The sequence below is a fragment of the Pagrus pagrus genome (genome assembly GCF_965226575.1).
Source record: "Pagrus pagrus genome assembly, chromosome: 15".
NCBI lineage: Eukaryota > Metazoa > Chordata > Actinopteri > Spariformes > Sparidae > Pagrus > Pagrus pagrus.
In genome coordinates this window covers 29,352,958-29,373,505 of record NC_140199.1, presented here as the reverse complement: position 1 = coordinate 29,373,505, position 20,548 = coordinate 29,352,958, and the positions used below count along the sequence as shown (strand labels likewise).

Here is a 20,548-nt window from a genome sequence, read left to right as displayed (position 1 = left end):
TGGGCTGTACAATTTGTTTTGAAAGAAAATGAAAGAAAAACATTTAACACTAATTTTGTCTATACGCTGTTTGCATGATGCACATTAAGGCGGTCACTTTTTCCAAAAATCATGTTCAAACGGATTTGAAATGACTTGAAATAAAATGCTAAAGTGGTAAGCTAGCAGGTGAGTCCGCAGATTTGTGACTTTCCCATCTACGGTGTGGAACCCAGCATACTAGAGGTGGGTGCAATTCATCGATGTGGTGATGCATCGCGATGCGTCACGTGACGATTCGGCATCGATTAATTAACGTCGATGCTTTGCTAGGTCCGCGCATTTAGACAGAAGGCGGTTGTGTTTACATAGTCATAAAATAAAATATTTTGTGTCTTTGAAAAATACAAGTCAAATGTTCAAAAAACTTTGTTATTTACTTTATAAGTGTAGTTTTAGTGGAACTGAGTTAATTGATAGGCTATTTATTTACAAATATAGCCACAGATGAAGACAAAATCAATCTTGTATGGAAAAAAGCAATAATCGAATCGAAGCTCCCATAATCGAAATCGAATCGAATCGTGAGGTACCCTTGTTGGAACACCCCTACAGAATACTTCCACAGACTGCTTCTGATATGTTTTAGTGTCACTACTGTCAGCTCAGGATGGCTCTGCTCACTATTGCTCGCCATTTTCGTAGCAAAACAAACAGCTTTTACAGCTTGAATATGAATTTTTCATCCCAAGTCCAAACGAATGTTCGGATTTCAAATAAACAGTGGTATCCCTAATGCAGAGTGATGAAGTAATGTCTATTTGTGGCTATGTAAGATAACTGTAACATGACGATGATGAAACAAAGTTAAAAAAAAAAACCATACCACCATACTACAGAGAAACCACTTTCCCTGCGATTCTGGGTTGTCATTGGGTCACAGGGAAAAAAAATAATGCCACCTGAGACAGTTTCAGGCTAACCAAAATTATTTACAGCAGATTCTACCAGGACTCTGATATGGATCATATTTTATGGAGAAAATATTTTCTAGCTCTGCCAGTGATTTGCTGAGCTTCCTGATGGACAGATAGCTTTACTTGTTGCTAAGGTAACTGTTAACTGTAACGTTGTAACTGTTAGCTGTAATGTTAGCTGCCCATAGCTAGTTAGCCATGACCCCTTTTCACACAGAGACTCCGCATTATCGGCGCAGTGAAGGCTCGCCATTTCTCCGCCTTTGTTTGTTCACACAGAACCAAGCAGCTCCGGTGTAAAGCGGCACCAGTGTGTCAATTCATACATCTCGCCGGCGCTGCAGATCCAAAAGAGGTGTGACGGTACACATCATGATGTTGACATCCATGTTTTTTTTACGCGTTTCCCCCGGTGTCCTCCTGTTAATCTAAACATGTACCAGCTGACTGTTAATAATCACTGAAGTCTCAGTAAAAGTTTCCAAAGACAGTAACTACAACAACACAACAGTGGAAGGAGACAAAGACATGCGAGTTAAAGTTTTCTGCTCTGAATCACGTCACATAATCACCGCAATTCAACTGCAGGAACCGCCTGGTTCTGGTGCTGGGGACAGACGCTGTTTATCGGGCAGAAATGTGACAAAGAATCGGTAGGACAGACAGAATGACAGACACTTTTCCACATATGGATGCGTTTTTGTTTTTTTTCCTCATATAAGTTGTGAAAGACACTACCAGTTACTGCGTTACTGTTGTTTGGTCCTGTAACGTTGCTTTGTGGGTTGAAGTGTGGGTCATTTCTCTTTTATTTGATGAGTGAAGGATCTGTTTAGTTATCAGACTGTGAACACCATCAGACCGACACACCCCTGATCCACACCTCCGGCTTATCCATTCACACAGACGCCGGCTCGCCTCTGCTGAGGCTCTGATACTACCTCTGGAGGCGGATCAGAACTGCTGCAGTGAACCTATCCCCCCTCTCTGTAACTTTCACACAGAAGACAATGTAGAGAATCGGTGCATGATTCCTGCACTGAAAGGGCAGTGTGAATGGGGCTATGGATATAGCAGTCCTATTAGCTGATTGTCTTTGCTGAGTCACCCTGCCTCAGGCCTGAAAACCTCCTCCTCCAAGTGGTCCAGGCTCCTGTGCTTGAGGTGCAAATGCTAACACTCCCCCAGACTTCCAAGTCTGTGTGGAGTCAGCGGATAGGACCGCTAGCTGCTCAGCTAACTAGCTAAGCAACAAATAGGCTGTCAAGTAGGCATATTAATGTTTTAAAGTTAAAGATAATCATACAAAGGTTAATAAATAGAGGCAAATTAAAAAGGGAAATATCGTTTTATATCACATTTTATAAATTAACGCTTATATTTAATTTCAATATTAATTTTGGGTCAATTTATTTATTGAGCCAATTATTTATTTCCTAATTTATCTTTGATTTTCCTAGTTTCAGTCCTTGAAAGCCAAGCCCCTGAAATGTCAATCCCAGTATTTCTTATGAGGAAGGAAGCCTCATTTGAAGTGACCTGCAAGAGCTTGCAAAGAATAAAATGTGCAGAATACAATTCTATGCTGTGTCACCTAGCTGCTAGATGTCCATATAGGCTAGATACTATCTCAATATGCCAAAGGAGCTGAGCCACGTATGCTAACCTAACAGGCATTCTCAAGTGAATATGTCCAAAAGTTACAGCAAAAAACATTGCAGCAGTGAAAGCCAGCTTATTTGTAGCTGAAGAATCTTCCCGAATGTCAAACTGATTATCAGAAGGTGCATTTTTGAAACAATGTATCCTGAAGATGTTCCCTGACGACAAGCAGGCTTTTGCTGATGTCAGCTTGACAAAAGACACGGTGGCAGCATCAGGGAGCTAGTGTACTGACGGCACAGCTGGATGCAGAAGCAAACTGGTATCTGGTGTTTTTGTTACCTGTTGAAAAGCATGGACATCACAAATAGAGAGCTTGTTTGGTACTTGTTTAATAGCTGTACACTTGATTGGTGGCCTGCCACTATTTTTTACTAGATTTCTAGCTAGTTTATTAATGAGAAAGGACAGAAGGAAAAAAAGTGCTGCAAAAGAACAGAAAACATAATGGAAAAGTAGTCCTAAAAAACTCACTGTGACCCATACAGTGCTCCAGAAAAAACAATAGTAATCGAAGGGAATTATATAATCTAACAAATAGATACATTCTTATATGTCTTACATTTACATATAGCCTGATGCCGATTTGACAGAGGATGAAGTTGAGTTTGACACCCCTGCTCTATTGCGCACACTGCTCCTTGTGCCCTCAGTGGTTTATCATGATGGAGAACACTAAGATTTAAAACTTCGTTAAAATTAATAATGCTTCACTGATTGAGTGTATGCCGAATCATGTAGTAAGAACTTGGAAGGGATCTTACATTATCATTCGTAAATACTGTGCGTATGTGTTTATGCTTCATGACCAGCAAGCAATTACAAAAGAAGAGAAATGCCAGTGGAGTTCGACTGACTAAACCTATAGTGGCCTACAGTATGTAGGCTTCTGACAGCAGAGAGTAATATCGGGGTAAACGCAGACAAACACACTGTGGGCCTTTAGAAGGCGGCTGACCGCTGTGACAGTGACAGTGATCTGAAACGCACCTCGGGGACTGCCGTGTGGGCGGGTGATGAACACTGCGCTACCTGAAGACATGGTGCAGACTTTTTGCTGCATTGACTCACAACTCCAGTGGGACGGACCATGTGACCAAACTCTGCACCGTTAAGGAGGACCGAACTGGGCCGTGTCTGTTTTCGAGCCTACGGAGAGCAACTAGACACATTGAGCTCAGCCTCGCAGTCGGAAAACACAAGCCAGAGTGATAAACTCTTAATATCGCCATGTTCGTCTGGGAAGTGCTGCTGTGTGCGGGCCAGTAGGCGAGGTCCTGCTGCCCTTGAAAAGCTAGGGCAGTGCCTCACAGCTCTCCCAGCCTCCCTGCACTGCAGCTCATGTGTCACAAAGACTTTTTATACTGGATACACATTAACACAACAATATGTTGTGTTACTGGCCCTTATATTGACCGAAAACATGGCAAATCTCAGTCGAGTGCACGTGAATGCATCCTGCAGAAGCAGAAACTGCGTAGGTGCGCGCGCATTAATTGCTCTCAGAGATGAGCAGTGTGACAAACTACGAAGCTGTTTGGAGGTTGTCAGTAATCTTAAATGGCCTACCTGCTATTATGTTCTCTGTCGCCGTGTCTTTCTCAGTCATCCTATCCCGCAGTTTCACCTCCTCCCGAGCCTTCTCTCCGATACAGCTACACCAAGCAATTTTCCTGGTTACTGGGAATACCGGGACAAAGAAGAAGAAATACCTACAAGAACAGCCACCACGCTGCTAACTCGGTGTCCCCCTCAACTTCACTTCGCTTTGCCGCTTCCGGTTCCTTGAAAAAGCCGTTAAAAACACATGGAGAAGATTTAGGGTAGGAGGTGTTTGAGGTGGGGGAGCAGTGAGCCTCTGCAGAGAGGATGTGGACCCCAGACTGCTGCTGCTGCTCCGCCCGCCCCTCCCAATCGCATTCACTGATGTCCTGGTCAGGAATGTTGCTGCTGCCAAGTCTGCTGCAGCTCTGCTGAGGACAGCCGGCAGGGATGCTGTTCTCTGCTTTATGGGGCTAGAACAATGACAGTACAGTTTGGTATCAGAAATATACCTTAACTAAACCTGAATCTAAAGGAAACATTAGTATTTGAAAAAGTTGCTGACCAATGTGGTGCCCAGACATCTTAGACAGTTACCGTTGCACACCAATGATGTCCATACACAAACGCAGAAACCGCTTTGCTTCGTGTGAATTTTCTTTATTTTAGAAATATTAAGTATTAAAGAAACAATGGCATGAAACCAAATATAAATACAATATAAATCAGGTATTGCACGAAAATATAATATCAAAGAAATCAGTGCAGATTTACAAATATAATATAAATAAGACTGTTGCACAAAAAAATGTATCACAGAAACCTCAGTGCAGAATGCATAATGTAGACCAATGTTGTGTGACCACATGATTTACTCTAATGATGGAGATTCCACTGAGATGTCCTTGCCCTATAGAAGATCTTGGGTAGGTATTAAAGATTTGAGCCTAGCTGTGCTGACATGGAGGGGACAGCAGAAGCTGATGCTGCATCACTGGGCTCGTCTGAGGTGAGGTGGACAGGAGCACTTGCTGCTGCATCGCTGGAAGGTGCTGAGGTGGAGGTGTCAGCAGGTGGCCGAGGATCTGCAGGCATGGCAACAAAATGTTCTAAAGTGCATCTGAAGAGAGGAGAGGAGTGTATGTGACCACTGGGTGTTGCATTATATTATTAAAATAAAGCTGCTGATGGTGAAACCAGCCAATAATATCACCTAAGCCACATTACAGCCAGTGGTGGAAGAAGTATTCAGATCCTTTACTGAAGCAAAAGCACCTCAGTATCAGGAGCAAAATGTAGTTAAAGTATTAAAGTTAAAGTTGATGAAGGTACGAGTCATCCAGGTCATGGTAATTCTAGGTGCTGTATCGTAGGCAACTGTACCCTCTTGGATGAGTACAGTCGCCTACAATACAGCACTTAGTATTAAAGTTAAAGTATTGGTTTGGCCCCACTGACTTATATATTATTATACTATATAACATACTTAGATTATTAATTCCGAAGCATCAATGTGTAAGCAGCATGTTACTGTTGTCGCTACTGGAGGTGGAGCTAGTTTGAACTACATCATCTACAGTTTTATGTACAGGGACATCAGATGAATCTGAGGGGTCCTGAGATGATTATTGGGAGAGGAAAAAGAAGTTCTGATCTGTTTTTAGTTTTTGCACTTTTTCTCTAACCATTGATTTTTGGTGAGATATTGGATCATTTAAACATTTATTGAAATTAAAACCATGTGAGGAGTTTAGTGGGAAAACAACACTATTCAGTGAACAATCTGTTACATTTTAAAAACTTGTTACATTATCTATTTTGTAAAATCAGAATTTTTAAAGTAACTAGTGACTAAAGCTGTCAAATAAATGTGGTGGGGTAGAAAGTAAAATTTTTCTCTCTGAAATGTAGTGGAGCGGAAGTATAAAGTAGCATAAAAAGGAAATACTCAAGTAAAGAACCTCTAAAGTGTAGTTTAGTACAGAAGTTGAGTAAATGTATCCTATTACCTAATAACATTCTAAACACAAACAGCAGGAGTAATCACACCTGCATTCATGCAGAAAACATGTATTCAATGACCTCTTCTCTCACATGATGCCTGCTGTTTGCTTTGACTTATGACGGCTAACGTTGGCTAACTTGACTAAGAGTTTAAGCCTCCAGTTTAGCCCCCAGCTTGAATGGAGATAAAATGATTTAATCCTGCCGCTCTTTGGGAAATTCAATTGTTATATGTTAGTTAGACTTTATTGTCCCCGGGGGGGAATTCTTTTTCACAACCACCTCTAACATACTTGCCAACATTGGGTTGTGAAAAATAGGGAGATTTTTTTCATCGGTGTATCGGCTCAAGGAACAAGTGATTCTGTTTACCATTGAGGACAATGAAAAAATGAACAGTTTTAATTGTTGAAATGCAGAAGGCTAAATAATAAGGCGGTTACACTGCAATGGATTTAGTACACAGTATTTATTGCACATCAAATTGAAAATAGATACATCCTTCCCTCCTCAAAATCTCAAAAGTACTGAAAAAGAAGTGAGTGTACAGAAATACAATATTGTACACAATGTGCAAAAGAGTTGCCTTCCAAACAACACTAACTGGACACTGAATTGTGTGCATCTTAGTGAGTTTGTGAATGTCCAAGCCTTAATCCTTGTTCCCTTTGTCACTCAAGGACTTCTTGTACTCGTAGGTGGCATGCTTGGCAGCGGCGAGAACCTTCTTCGAGGGATCATGTAGCCAGGGATGGTATGGTTGATCTTGCAGGACTTGAGGGCACAAAGAGTAGAGTTATCCATGTTCATTCTATTTTCAGTCAGAATTTTTCTGACCATACTGAAGGACCTCTCTGAGCTAGGATTACTATGAGGGATGCAGAGCAGAGCAGTCTTTCCCTAACAGGCCCCAGAACCTGTCGACCCTCTCTTCCTGTGGAAGCTCCTTGCTATCTGCCAATTGGTAGTCCACCAACTCTTCCCTCGGCTTATCTGCATCTCCAGGCCAGTTGAGGAAACAGGACCACTAGCCTTTCCACTGAAAATTAAAAAAGTGGAATGATACTTCATGACCTCTCTTCCTATCTTCACTTAACTATCAAAGCCAAGCATAATCCTACCTGTGTCTGGAGTGATGTCGAGCCGATAGGTTGGGTCCAGCATCCTGAGGTCGTTGAGCATTTGGTTCTCAATGGGGAAGGACTTCAGCATCTTTCCAACAGATGCTTCATAGAAGGCTCTCACTGCCCTAAAAGTTGAAATAAGATGTGCAATACTGATGATTATTTTAGGGGACACCTACAGCTTTCTCCTCTCCGTTGTGGGTGTAAGGTCTTCATTTCTGATGAATTCCTTTGTCGCTGTTCCGATGAAAAGGTCTTTATCAGCAAGCTGGTTTTCCTTTCCATACTGGATTTCCTTCAGTGGGATGTCCATGACTGCCCTTGCTGGAACAAGGTATCCGAGGAATCGCTTGACCAGCTTGCACATCCCTTTCTAGTTTGTGAATCATGACCTGCTCTGACTGTGGGGAAATAGAAGAAAAATCATGTAAATAAAAAGCATAGGAAATACATACTGTATATCATGTTTTCATTATTATATCATATCCATAAGCTACCCACCTGAAAGGATGTGTTAAAGTCTGCTAAGGGCTTTAGAGCCACACTCAGGAAAAAAAAAGTACGCTTTCATCTCAGGGTCACGGAAATGTCCTGCCAGGGCACGGATTTTGGCGTTCCTCTCCACCTCATCATGGCTCTCAAAGTAGGCTTGTAGAGCTGCCCACTGGTTGAGCACTCGCTGAATGCAGGTGAGGAGGCTGAGCCACCTGGTGGAGCAGTACCTCAGGAGCTTGAGGGAGTCAGAGTTGGTGAAGTGCACAAATTCTTTATACAACTCACACCTCTTTGCACTGAAGGAAAGAGATAGTAAAATATTAAATTGGTAAGGTTTGTAATATTCATCAATCAATCAATCAAATTTTATTTGTATAGCACTTTACAATAGCCAGACGGTACCCAAAGTGCTTTACATCAAAACAATAAAATAATACATAAAACAATACATAAAAAACACAGGAAAGTGCTACAGTGCTGCAAGAAAACACAAGCAAGTGCTACTAGTGCTGCAGGGTGTTAAAGGCCCTCCAAAAGTGCATAAAGTAAAAAACAGGCAAAATAAGCACACCAAGAGCAGGACTACCCTAGTCAGAGTTAAATGCCAATCTAAAAAAGTGTGTCTTCAGCTTCGATTTAAAAAGGCTGAGGTCAGTAGCAGTGCGAATGTCAGGGGGCAGTCTGTTCCACAGCCTGGGAGCTGTGACAGCAAAAGAACGATCGCCCCACTGTTTAAGTCTTGACCTTGGGACCTCTAACAGGAGCTGGCCGGATGAACGGAGGGCCCTGCCATGATCGCGGACAGTTAAAATCTCTGACAGGTAGGAGGGAGCCAGGCCATTAATGGCGTAAAAAACAAACAATAAAAGTTCAAAATCAATTCTAAAACGAACTGAGCCCACTGTCAAATGTTACCCCAAGATTCTTTACATGTGGTTTAAAAAAGGGCACCAGAGTCCCAGAGTTTGTAATTAAAACATTTGACATAGATGGCGTGCCAAACAAAATACATTCGGTTTTGCTGTCGTTCAGGTGCAAAAAGTTCAGAGCCAGCCACTGTTTTACATCAGTGATACAGTCCAGTAACTGAGTAAGTGCAGTGTTTTCATTGGGTCTTAAGGGCAAATATAACTGTAAATCATCAGCATAAAAATGAAAAGACAGATTGTGTTTTTTTATAATTGATCCTAGCAGCAGCATATACAATGAAAACAGAATAGGGCCAAGAATAGAGCCCTGTGGCACCCCACAAGAGAGGGATGCCTGTGAGGAGCAGAGGTCACCAATCATTACGGAAAAACTCCTATTTGCCAGGTACGACCTAAACCATTGGAGAGTGGTGCCACGGATGCCTACATACTGCTCTAGGCGAGATACAATGATTGCATGGTCGACTGTTTCAAAAGCCGCTGTGAGGTCCAGCAGTACCAGCATAGCGGGGTTCCCAGCATCCACGGACAAGGCAATATCATTATGCACCTTTAACAGTGCTGACTCAGTGCTATGTCAGGATCTGAAACCAGGCTGAAATTTATCGAGAACAGAATTAATCTCTAAAAATGTTTGTAATTGAATAAAAACAACTTTTTCCAATACCTTAGAAAGAAAAGGCAAGTGGGAGACAGGCCTAAAATTGGACAGCACAGAGGGGTCAAGATGTGGTTTTTTGAGGAGGGGCTTAACCACAGCGTGTTTGAAGGCAGCTGGGACAGACCCTGAGCTAAGACAGGTGTTTATAAAAACCAACAAACTTGATCCAACAGAACTAAAAACCTCCTTCTGAAACTTGGCTGGAATAATGCCTAAGGGACAGTTAGTGGGTTTTAAGTCACTAACCACCTTAGTGAGAGATGACAGAGAAATAATCTCAAATTGCTCGAAAACAGCAGATTGTGCAGGAGGAGCACACACATCATCAGGGGACATAAGCATGTTACTGATATTCTGCCTGACTGATGCCACTTTGTCTATAAAAAAAAGAGACAAACTCTTCACAGGTTGTGGTGGAGGCATCGGACAGGACAGTAGAGCATGGGTTGATAACAGAGCAAGGAACAAAATGGTATAAGGTCAGTGGTGGGAGAAGTATTGAAATCATGTATTTAAGTAAAAGTACCCAATACAATGTGTGGAAATAAATAATACTCAATATATTTACCTCTTGTCAAAGTGGTAGTATATACCGACTAAGAAGTCCTCCACTGGAAGAGGTATGACCTTGACGCCACAACCCGTGGCAAGCTGCACGAGGTGGCATATGCAGCCCAAGTCTTGGACATGTGGTTGGCTGCTCCGAAGTCTGGTGATCACTGAATTGTCTGCCCTTCATTACGCTGGCGTTGTCAGAGTTAAAGGCTATGAGCCCCTCCCAAGGAATGTTCCTTTCCCTAACAAAAACATTTCATGAAAGAATGGAAATATACATACATGATAAATGAAATGCATTAATATAGTGCTTTTCTACTCTGAAGAGTAATCCTATCGGTAATTAAAGCATGGTAATGTTATGCTTTCACACAAAGCTCACCTCAAAGTGGATGCCAGCTTCTCATACAGGTTCTCAGCATTCCCCATGTTGCAAACTGGCATGTCTAAGAACCTGGTGGCCACCTGCATTTTTGGAATTGGAATATTTAAGTGTCATGCACCACAAATAGGATGCCCAGCCCATATGGGCTTACAAGACACAATAATCATGAACATAAACATATAATCAAAATCAGACATTCAACTCAACAGACATTCCAGTACCTGCATCTCAGCCTGGCCAGTATCATGAATCCCTTGTCTTGCTTTATGTTGTTGGACTCATCACAAAGAAGAGCAAATGGTTTAGTCTGGCATGTCTTGGTGACTTGGTCATCCAGCTCCAAGGCGATGTCTCCTGCAAAGTTACAAAATTATGTTTTAATTCACTATTAATTGAGATGATATGGTTCAAATTGCCTCAATTTGGCATGTATGTTATCCATCCAGCAATATAGTAAGCCTACCCCACCAGTAAGCTTAATTAAAAAGAAAAAGTTACTATTATGGAGAGAGTAATGAGAAGGGAAAGAGCACAGCTTTATTTCGTTGCTCACGTTATTGCTTTTGTTTAGCTATAAAATAACTTGCTGGTAGCTTATCACTAAGCCAGCTGGCCATGTTGCTGGTAGATAGCCAGCCAGCAATTGAATATTAGCAAAACTACATCAGCATCTCAAGTCAAGGTAAAAACGTTTTTTCTTTGCCTTATTTCAAAAAACGCTTTGTGAAACATACATTAAAAGAAATAGCTAATCATGTTTCATACCTTTGATAATCTGTGTTGTTTTTGTTCTCCCAGAGGAGTGCTTCTTGGCGATGTCTGAATCAGGAAACATGGCAGCAACACTTTTGCTGAACTCATCGCTGAATGCCATTGGCAAGTTGTTTTTTGCAATCAGCATGGCTGTTTTGCATTCTGCCCTGGTCACTAGATCAGCCTCCGTCTGTCCTCTAATGAAGAATGAGTCCATCTTTGGCATTCCCCTCTGTCCTTCTATGGCTACTTTATGTTTAGCAGTGCTAGCATGCTTCATCAAATCATTTTTCCCGCCGTGCTCCACACTAAAATCAACATGGCAAGCCTTACAAAACGCATGGTGGGTACTACACCGGCTGGCTCTAACCCAGGGGAAGGTCTTGGTCCACACTGTGTTAAATCTGGACGCATATTTCTTTTTTTCTTTTTCAGTTTTTCTTTTCTTTGGAGGAGTGTCAGGTGTCACTCTTTCTCTGACTCTATCCATCTCTGTTCGAACGCTGAACTGAGCAGGAAGACAGAAACCACCAGCAAGTGACTTCTTCTTCTTCTTATTTTCCGGCAGTATCAACGCTACTTGGCGTATCACATGCCTCCAGCGAATGACTGAGTCATGTCACCGGCTTGCCTCATACGCGCAGGCAGGCCAGGGTTGCCCGATACTGCGACAAATATCCCCCACAATCTTACTTGTTTCCTTCACTGTAAAATCTGGAGATTAACAGGAGAAATTACTGACCGGGAGCATCGTGGGAGGGTTAAAAATTGGGAGTCTCCCACGTGAATCGGGAGAGATGGCAACCCTGCTCTAAGAATCTTGGTATACTGTTTGACCAACATTTGAACTTCGAAGCTCACATTACTAATTTGGTCCAGTCCTGCTTCTGTTAGTTGAAAAACATTGCTAAAATCAAAAGCAATGCTAACAGTCAACCACATAGAACTCCCACTACACAGCCTAATCTTTTCTCGTTTAGACAACTGTAGCTCCCTCTATACAGGCATCACTCAGTCCTCATTAGCTCGACTTCAAATGGTCCAAAATTCAGCAGCTAGGTTGTTAACAAATACTGGTCGTCAGTCACATATCATCCCAGTTCTCACCTCTCTTCATTAGCTTCCAGTAAAGCACCAAATCAATTTCAAAATTGCATTAATCACATATAAGGCTCTGCATGGTCTGGCACCTGCATACATAACAGAATTACTGAGCCCTTTTTCAAGTGGTCGTCTTCTACAGTCACCTTATCAGGGCTTTTTATCTGTCCTCCACTCACATTTCAAATCCAGAGATGATGGTGCTTTTGCAGTGGCAGCGCCAAAACTTTTGAACAGCCTTCCCCAATTGATCAGATCTTCAGAATCTGTGGCTTGTTGTAAACAACAGTTGAAAACACATTCTATAGGTGAGCATTCTCATAAATTCTACCAGCTTTGCCTCACTTTGACTTGCGTGCAAGTGACATGCAAACAGCCAATCATTCAACAGGTGTGTAGTACAGTTGCACCATCGCCACTGACTGACAAAAACAGTCAAAGGGTGAAGTGGGGTGTTATTAAGGATTCCACAGCAGTTCTCACAAGGCCAGCCTTACTCTAAAGCCTTTTCACACAGAGATTCCACAATCTCAACGCAATGACAGCGGTGCCTTTGTTTGTTCACACTGAACCAAACAGCACTTGGACAGACACTGTTTTTCAGGCGGAAGTGTGACGGAGAGTCAGTATATAGGACAGACAGGATGACAGACACTTTTCCATGTAGAAATTCAGCATTTTCTTCCTCTCATAAGTTGCCAAACACACTACCTGATACTACATCACTGTTGTTTGTGGGATGAGGTGTGGGACCTTTCTCTTTTATTTGATGAGTAAAGGATCTGTTTGGCCGTCAGACTGTGAACACCATCAGACTGACACACTCCTGTCCTGCGCTGCTGGCCTACCATTACACACAAACACCATCTTACCTCTGTTGAGACTCTGTTACTACCTCCGCTGGCAGATCAGAGGCGGAACGAAACTGTCCCCCATTCCGGCTCTGTAACTTTCATACAGACGGCGAGGCAGACTATCGGTGCAAGATTCCCGCTTTGAAATGCCAGTGTGAATGGGGTTTGACTGTGAACTCACACAGTAGCTCTGGTAATGTCTGCTTTTCTTGCGGTCTGATATGGCGGTTTACAAGTTGCAGATTTTGCTGGTAAGTACACCAACCTCTTTGCCCTCTGTCCAGTCTTCTGCTTGCCACTTTGGCAAATTGTTTCAAAGCCCCACACTCATCCTGGGGGGTCAACCTGTTGATGTTTAGACCAATGAGTGCTCAATAGTCATTACTACAATATTATACTGAGTACTCAGTACCCATGAGTAGGACAACACCAAATCAAACTTGACCTTCATTTGGATCTCAACTACTAGAGTTGAGATGCCATTGTCCATTGCTGATGGCTGACAGCCATTGAGTACTGAGCTCTGACCATCATAACTTTGTTATTTAAAAGGCACCCCAGCAGACAGCACAATAAAGGGCTGTGTCCCATCAAAGTTACCATAAGGCAAGAGTATTAACAAGGGGGAGAGTAACTCTTCTTGTCCCATTTATTTTCTTATTAAACCAGCTCAGTTAGGAAAACCCAAGACACTGTAAAATTTGTGGCAGTAGTGTTTCATTTAATCATGCCATTATTTGCCTTTTCTCGGCTCAGTATAGCCAGCTGGCTAACTTTGTTAAAAGCGTCTAAGGCTTTTTTAACAGCTAACTTACAGACATGTGGTGTGGAGACGAAGATGCATTTAAACCTGGTACTGGGTGGCAGGAAATACTATACTAGAATAGCCACTACTGTGTATTCTCTCCTGGGTGAGACAGTTGGAGGTTGCTGTCAAAGCAACAGTGGGAAACAGCAGTGGACCAGCTGGACTTCAACACCATATTTTTGGGTTGCAATAATGTGATGACCCTGTCCAGTTTGTGTCTTGACCTATTTTCTGTGCAGGTGATTGAGGAGGCGTGTCAGGAGGAGATGCCTCACCTGAACCTGATTCACATCAGGGCTCCTCCTCCCTATATAACCTGGCAATCAAGTCCTCTCTCTCTCTCTCTCTCCTTCCTAGTATGCAGGTCTTTTGTTTGGTTAAGATTTGTTTGTTAAACTGTGTTACACTTACACACAATCACCCATACACCTCAGACACCACTGATAACACTCCTCCGAAGAATTGCCACCTTACCGTGGTGGAGGGGTTTGTGTGTCCCTGTGATCCTGGGAGCTATGTTGTCCGGGGCATTAGCTCCTGGTAGGGTCTCCCAAGGCAAATTGGTCTCAGGGGAGGGACCAGACTAAGAGCGGTTCAAAACGACCCTATGAATCGGCAATCACAGGCAAGGAGTACCTCGCCCGGTATGGGGGCACCGGGGCCCTCCCGGGGCTCAGATCTTATAAAAGAAGGAAAATTGTCAGTTGGGGGTGGCGTTCAGGAAAAAACTGCATTTAATGTTGCAAATAGCTTAAAACTGCTCCCTAAGTTCACAGATGAAGATCCAGACCTCTTTTTCTCTCAGTTTGAGCGGGTAGCAGACTCTCGGGAGTGGTCGGACGATGAGCGCACCTTATTGTTACAGTGTGTACTAACAGGTAAGGCACTGGAGGCATATGCTTCTTTGACTATGACTGAGAGTAAAATATATAAGGACGTAAAATTGCAGTGTTACAGGCATACGAGTTGGTTCCTGAAGCCTATCGACAGCGTTTTATAAACTTGAGGAAGAGTGAAGACTCATACTGAATTTGTGCAGGTTTTGGTTGTTCAATTCAATCAATGGTGTATGGCAACTGAAGTCAAAACTTTTGAGGAATGGTGAGTTGATAGTACTTGAACAATTTAAAAACTTTGTTCCAGGTAATATTGCAACCTACATAAATAAACGAAAAGTGAAGACTCCCCAAGCTGCTGCAGTGTTGGCTGATGAATATATTCTCAAACATAAAGACACATTTGAAAACTCTGTTGTTAAGCCGCAGCATAGAATTTCTGAATGGGCAGGTGAAACTCTTGGGGCACATAGTGACTCTACTTCCTCCAGACCTTGGAAGAAGAGGGATTCTAGTCAGGCATGTCATTACTGCCAGAAGCCAGGGCACTGGAAAAATAATGCCCTGCTCTTAACGCAAAGGCTAGGATCTCAGGTAGGGCACAAGTAAAACCTGCTGCATTGGCTGCTCCTGTGACTTCTGCAGCACAGTTGGCTTTTAAAACTGAGTGTCACCTTGATAGCTTGGGTCCTGCTGTAAGTGAATTTGAGGGAAAAGGTGATTATTCTGCATTTATTTTGGATGGTGTTGTGTCTCTACCTGGTCAGAATGTAATGGCTGATGCTTTATCTTGTGCATTCTAGTCAGTTAGCAAATTACTGTACTTGCCTATTTTTGCCTTCATCCGTTTTGTCTTGGGTTGTCCTGATTTCTTAAAATCTTCTATAGGTACCAAGTGGCTGAGATGAGGAACTTGGAGGGATTGGTATAGGGTATGTAGAATGAAAATGGGTAATTGGTACATGTAATCTGATTCGTATTATTTGTCCCTGTGGGGTAACGGGTTGGCGTAGTACCTGGTGGGTCTCCACTCTTATGGGTGTGTGTGTGTGGATAAGTAGAGTGATGTGTGTGTGTGTGATGACCCTGTCCAATTTGTGTCTTGACCTATTTTCTGTGCAGATGAGGAGGAGATGCCTCACCTGAGGGCTCCTCCTCCCTATATAACCTGGCAATCAAGTCTCTCTCTCTCTTACTCTCTTTCTCTCTCTTTCTCTTTCTCTTTCCTAGCATGTAGGGCTTTTGTTTGGGTTATGTTTGGTTATGATTTGTTTGTTAAACTGTGTTACACTTACACACACACACATACACAGACATCACTGATAACACTGACCTACACACTTTACTTTCTTTTTTGTTATAGTTGTTCAGTTAACACAATAAATTATTTTGTTAAGTAACTGCAATCTTAGTGTGGTCTCCCATGTTTTGTCTGACACAGAGTTGGTTCATGACAAATGATACCAAGGCTTTTCATTTGATTATCCACAATCTTAAAGGGCATCAAGCGTAGAAACTCTCTCTTATCTGATATTGGAAGTAATTTGCTCTTTTTCCAATAAACTGTATATTTGCACAGGCAAACCAAATGTTTTAATAAAATGAAAAAGAGGCGGAAGAGTTGTTTCAGGCCTTGATAAATACATTGTTTCATCATCATTAAATTGGCAGTTTGTTTCATAGAGTTGAACAGGAATATAATCTGGATTTTCTCTAATTTTGCTGGCAAACCCACAAATTAAATAAACAAGATCAATGCTGAACACCTATGTAAATAACATGCCTGTGATATTTCCCGACTGGTAATAATGAAGGCTTGCAGTTGACAGTAGATGATATTAATCCAGTTCTTAAATGTTTGCCAAAGCCAAAGTGGTTTGGGGGGGATAACATATAGTCCATTCTATATGACTGAATACCTTCTCTGCATGGCAATAACCATTTTCGAGGTTTACTAAATCCCAGTTAATTTCTTCAAGATGATTGTCTTTTTCCTTATATTAGCTACAAATGATATTATATGGCCGCAAATAACTACATTCAATGATTCCCATAGGACTGAATCAGTGAAATTGGCAGTGTCATACTTAAATTCCGTATCTCAACATTGCATCAAACTGCCTTTGACTTTGTCTATCAGCATCATCAATAGTGGGGCATGGTCTGATATTAGAATGACGTGGTACGCTATTTCATCAGCTATTTCATCAGCTATTTCATCAGCTATTTCATCAGCTATTTCATACTACTATTTCACCAGCTATTTCAATACACTATTTCATATGGAATGTTGTGGGAAATAATCTATACAGGTGTATACTTTGCGGACTGGAGAGAAAAATGAATAATCTCTGTTGGTCAGACGTGCGGGTCTCCATATGACTGCTAGGTTTGAACTTTCCATCAGTGTTTTTAGGCGAATGCTAGAGTTTGATTGCTGTAGCATTTAAAAAAATTGGTCATCCTCTGTTCAGTTAAAATCTCCATCAAGCTCTCTATTATAAGACAAAATTGGTATGTTACTTCAGACCTTTTGAAAGATGCTTGGGTTGTCAAAATCAGGGCTGTTTATATTCACAGGTTTAATGGGAATAGAGTTACAAAGCCAGTTACAATAAGAAAGCTCCCCTCAGGGTCAGAAATGAATAAATTAATGAATGCAAATTAACATAAACAAAACAAAAAAATAAAAATTTGCCCGACAAATAAGCATAATAAAATGAAAAGCATGTTACAAAGTATATTCCATTAACAAGCACTGACATGCCTGAAAAGGAGCAAGAAGAAGCATACACTTATTTTATCCTGCCTCTTCCCCACAACTCACTAATTATTCATAATCAATTTACTTCCATTCCTGAACCTGTGTACCTTCATACACTCCCATCTAACTATATACAATTCCATATACTATATGTACGATTAATAAATCACATATTATATTTAGACATATTTACATACACACCCATATATGCATATATACATATGTGCTGAACACATGTACATATACATACCTAGCAATGACTGAGGAATATTATATATTATATTATATTAATCTTTGTTGCAGACACAAAAAGTGGTCCATAATGAATAAAGGGGATATTTTTTCTAAACAATATTGCCACTCCCCTTGCTTTGGCGATCTGGTCTATCCAACTGACCTTTAATTTATCTTTACATTATGTTCCCTGTGAGTTTCTTGAAGAAAAGCATGCCTGCTGATTGTGCATTTAGATGTGAAAAAACTTTGGCACATTCCATTTTATATATGGCCTAGACCAGTGGTTCTCAAACTTTTTACACCCTGTACCACCTCAGAAAATATCCAGCTCTCCAAGTACCACCATTGTGACCCATGTAAAAATACAGCAGTAGAATTAGACAACCCTATTCAGCTAAATGTAATTCAAACAGGAGTCAAAGTTATTCCCGATAGGAATATTATTTATTGTTGACTTGTCAGCCATAATCACACTGTGCAAGTAGCACTAGAACTGGCACTTAAACTATGGTGTGATATTTGTGCCACATTCTTGAAGGAGCAATGGGAAATTTTGAGCACAGAAAAATATATCTTGCAAGCATATAAATTATATTTTGAAGAGAAATTATGCACAAGCAAAACATAATTGCATTTGAGCGAACAAAAATATATTTTGTGTTCAATAAATGTATTTGCATGTAACCAGTAAGAGTTTGAGAGGTTGCAATGGTTATTGTTGTGCATTAAAATAGATAAAAGCAAACATGCAAACACATTTATTGAGCACAAAATACCTGACTACATAGTAGGTTGATCGGCAGATGAACAAAAAAAAAAAATACAGTTAAGGCTAAACTTATTTTAAACCCATTTTCATTTATCTCGCGGTTACTGTGTTTTAATTTCATTTGCCATAGTATTTTGATAGTATTATACGTTTTTAAGTTTTTAAAAAGCAGCGTATTTCAGAGATGCCTCCACGTACCACTAGAGGGAGCTCGCGTACCACCAGTGGTACGAGTACCATAGTTTGAGAAAGGCAGGCCTAGACTTCTCACATTCCAGCTCACCATCTTTAATCCCTTCCAATGTGCCTGACTTGCTGGGCATCTTACAGGGCATCACCTTGGTTGCCAAAAAAACAAAATAAAAGGAAGCAAACAATAAAAGAACAAGAACTTACAACCCTGGCCTAACCAGGTAGCTACCCCAAACGTAGGACCTTACCACAATAACAATCTTAGGGTGACTAGTATACACTAACGAGTGACCTTTAACCTGAAAAACTAACAATGGGTGACGACACAGATAACTTTCAGTCTCAGGAAGCATTTGGATAAGCAGATCAGCAAATATGTGTCATATTGTTCACAGGGAGGGATAAGATGATGGTACTGGCCTTCAAGGCCGTCAATGGAACTGCACCCATCTACCTCCAAACACTGGTCAGACCATATGCTCCAGTGCGAGCGCTTCGCTCCACTACATCAGCTGGCTGGCTGGTACCGCCATTGCTGAGAGCAAACAAAGATCGCTCAGTGCAGTCATATATTTGTTGTCCGTCTGGAGGGAGCTACATATTGACTGCAGTTCGTCAAGCCGACTGTTTCAAGTGACTGGAGGCACACTGTGGTTGCCATGACATCCATCTAGCAAATTCATCTTGAAGGTTTTTATTCAAATTAGAGATTGCGGGAAGCAGGTCTGATGGCGAGAGTTAATTTGGTTTAGCTGGTGCTGCAGAGTTCATCTCTACTGCTGCAGGGTTCACCTTGTGTGTTTTAGCTAACTTGCCAAACTTTTCTTCATTCATCCTAAGGTTTGATGGTTGCAGGTTAGGAGCCATATAGTAAAGAATTTAGGTTGGAAAGTGAAAAATAAAGTCTACTCCACTGCGTGTCCAGCCACACCCCTGATTTTTATTGTTAAGTACATGGATACAGTGTAGTATCCATCCAACTGATGCTGGATCCAATCTTCAAAGGAGTATGGAGTTATAGTATCGATATTTTCGGATCGATCTGCCCACCCCTAGTGAGACAACAGCTTTATGGTATGTGTTTGCTCTGCCTTCAGCTGTACATTCAACCCTCCCCTTTATAGTATTTAGACCTCCTTCCTCTAAATAATGGACTTAATGGCAATAATTTGTGAAAACAACAATAGAAAAAACAAAATATTCCATCCATATAGACCTCACAAAGGGTCATGAAAGCCAAAAGACTAAATTTTAGAGGTCCAATAAGACCTGAGTGGGACCCACAGATGAAGTCATTCATTTTGGATTTCAAAATGGACTCTGAACTAAACTCAGAATTCCCTAGTCTTCACACCTAGGTGCAAAGACTGCCAAGACACCCAGCTTTGAGCTGCTATTGGTCAGGGTGACAGACCCCCCACTGAACAGATGGTCAAAACTCCAGCTCCTTCCTTTGTTCCCTCTCTTCTCCACCTCTTTACCCACGGGGCAGCTGCATTTTCGGCCAAAAGAACTTCTCCTCACAGCAGCGATGCAAGGTCCTGCTAGTATTCCAGCTCAGTTAGCACCAGCTAACTTGTGACACAAAGCTTGCCAGCTAACTCCACAATCCGAGAACACGAAGCAAGTTTGCACTGAGCTGCTATCCCCGCAAAGGAAAGCACGAGGTCCTGGCTGCAGACCTCCACTGTGAGGTCGCTACCGCTGAAGGCTCCACTCTCAGGCCACCTCCACTGTCAGGACAGGAAATACACGGGATACATTTCAAAATAAAATCGCGAATGCACTTTCGGTTGATTTGTTTTCCTCACAAATGCATTAATTAGTAAACAATATGACGTAAAATGTATCAATTCATTGTCTATAGTATATATCGTTATATCGTATTTATATAGTAAACTTTTTTGTTTGTCGTTTTTGT

General features: G+C 41.6%; 1 protein-coding gene across 3 annotated transcripts in view; it reads right to left on the bottom strand.

The window, feature by feature from the left end:
• The window catches only part of hspa12a (heat shock protein 12A), a 106,759-nt gene extending 102,177 nt beyond the window's left edge, over positions 1-4,582 (bottom strand). For 2 of the 3 annotated variants that reach the window (XM_084375604.1, XM_084375606.1), the window contains exon 1: positions 4,188-4,581. In XM_084375604.1, the coding sequence (XP_084231730.1) occupies positions 4,188-4,227 (40 nt within the window). In that variant the 5' untranslated portion in view covers positions 4,228-4,581. Of the gene's footprint in view, positions 1-4,187 lie in introns of all 3 variants that reach the window. The other variant, XM_084375605.1, reaches the window with a different exon arrangement.
• Between the last annotated feature and the right edge of the window lie 15,966 nt (positions 4,583-20,548).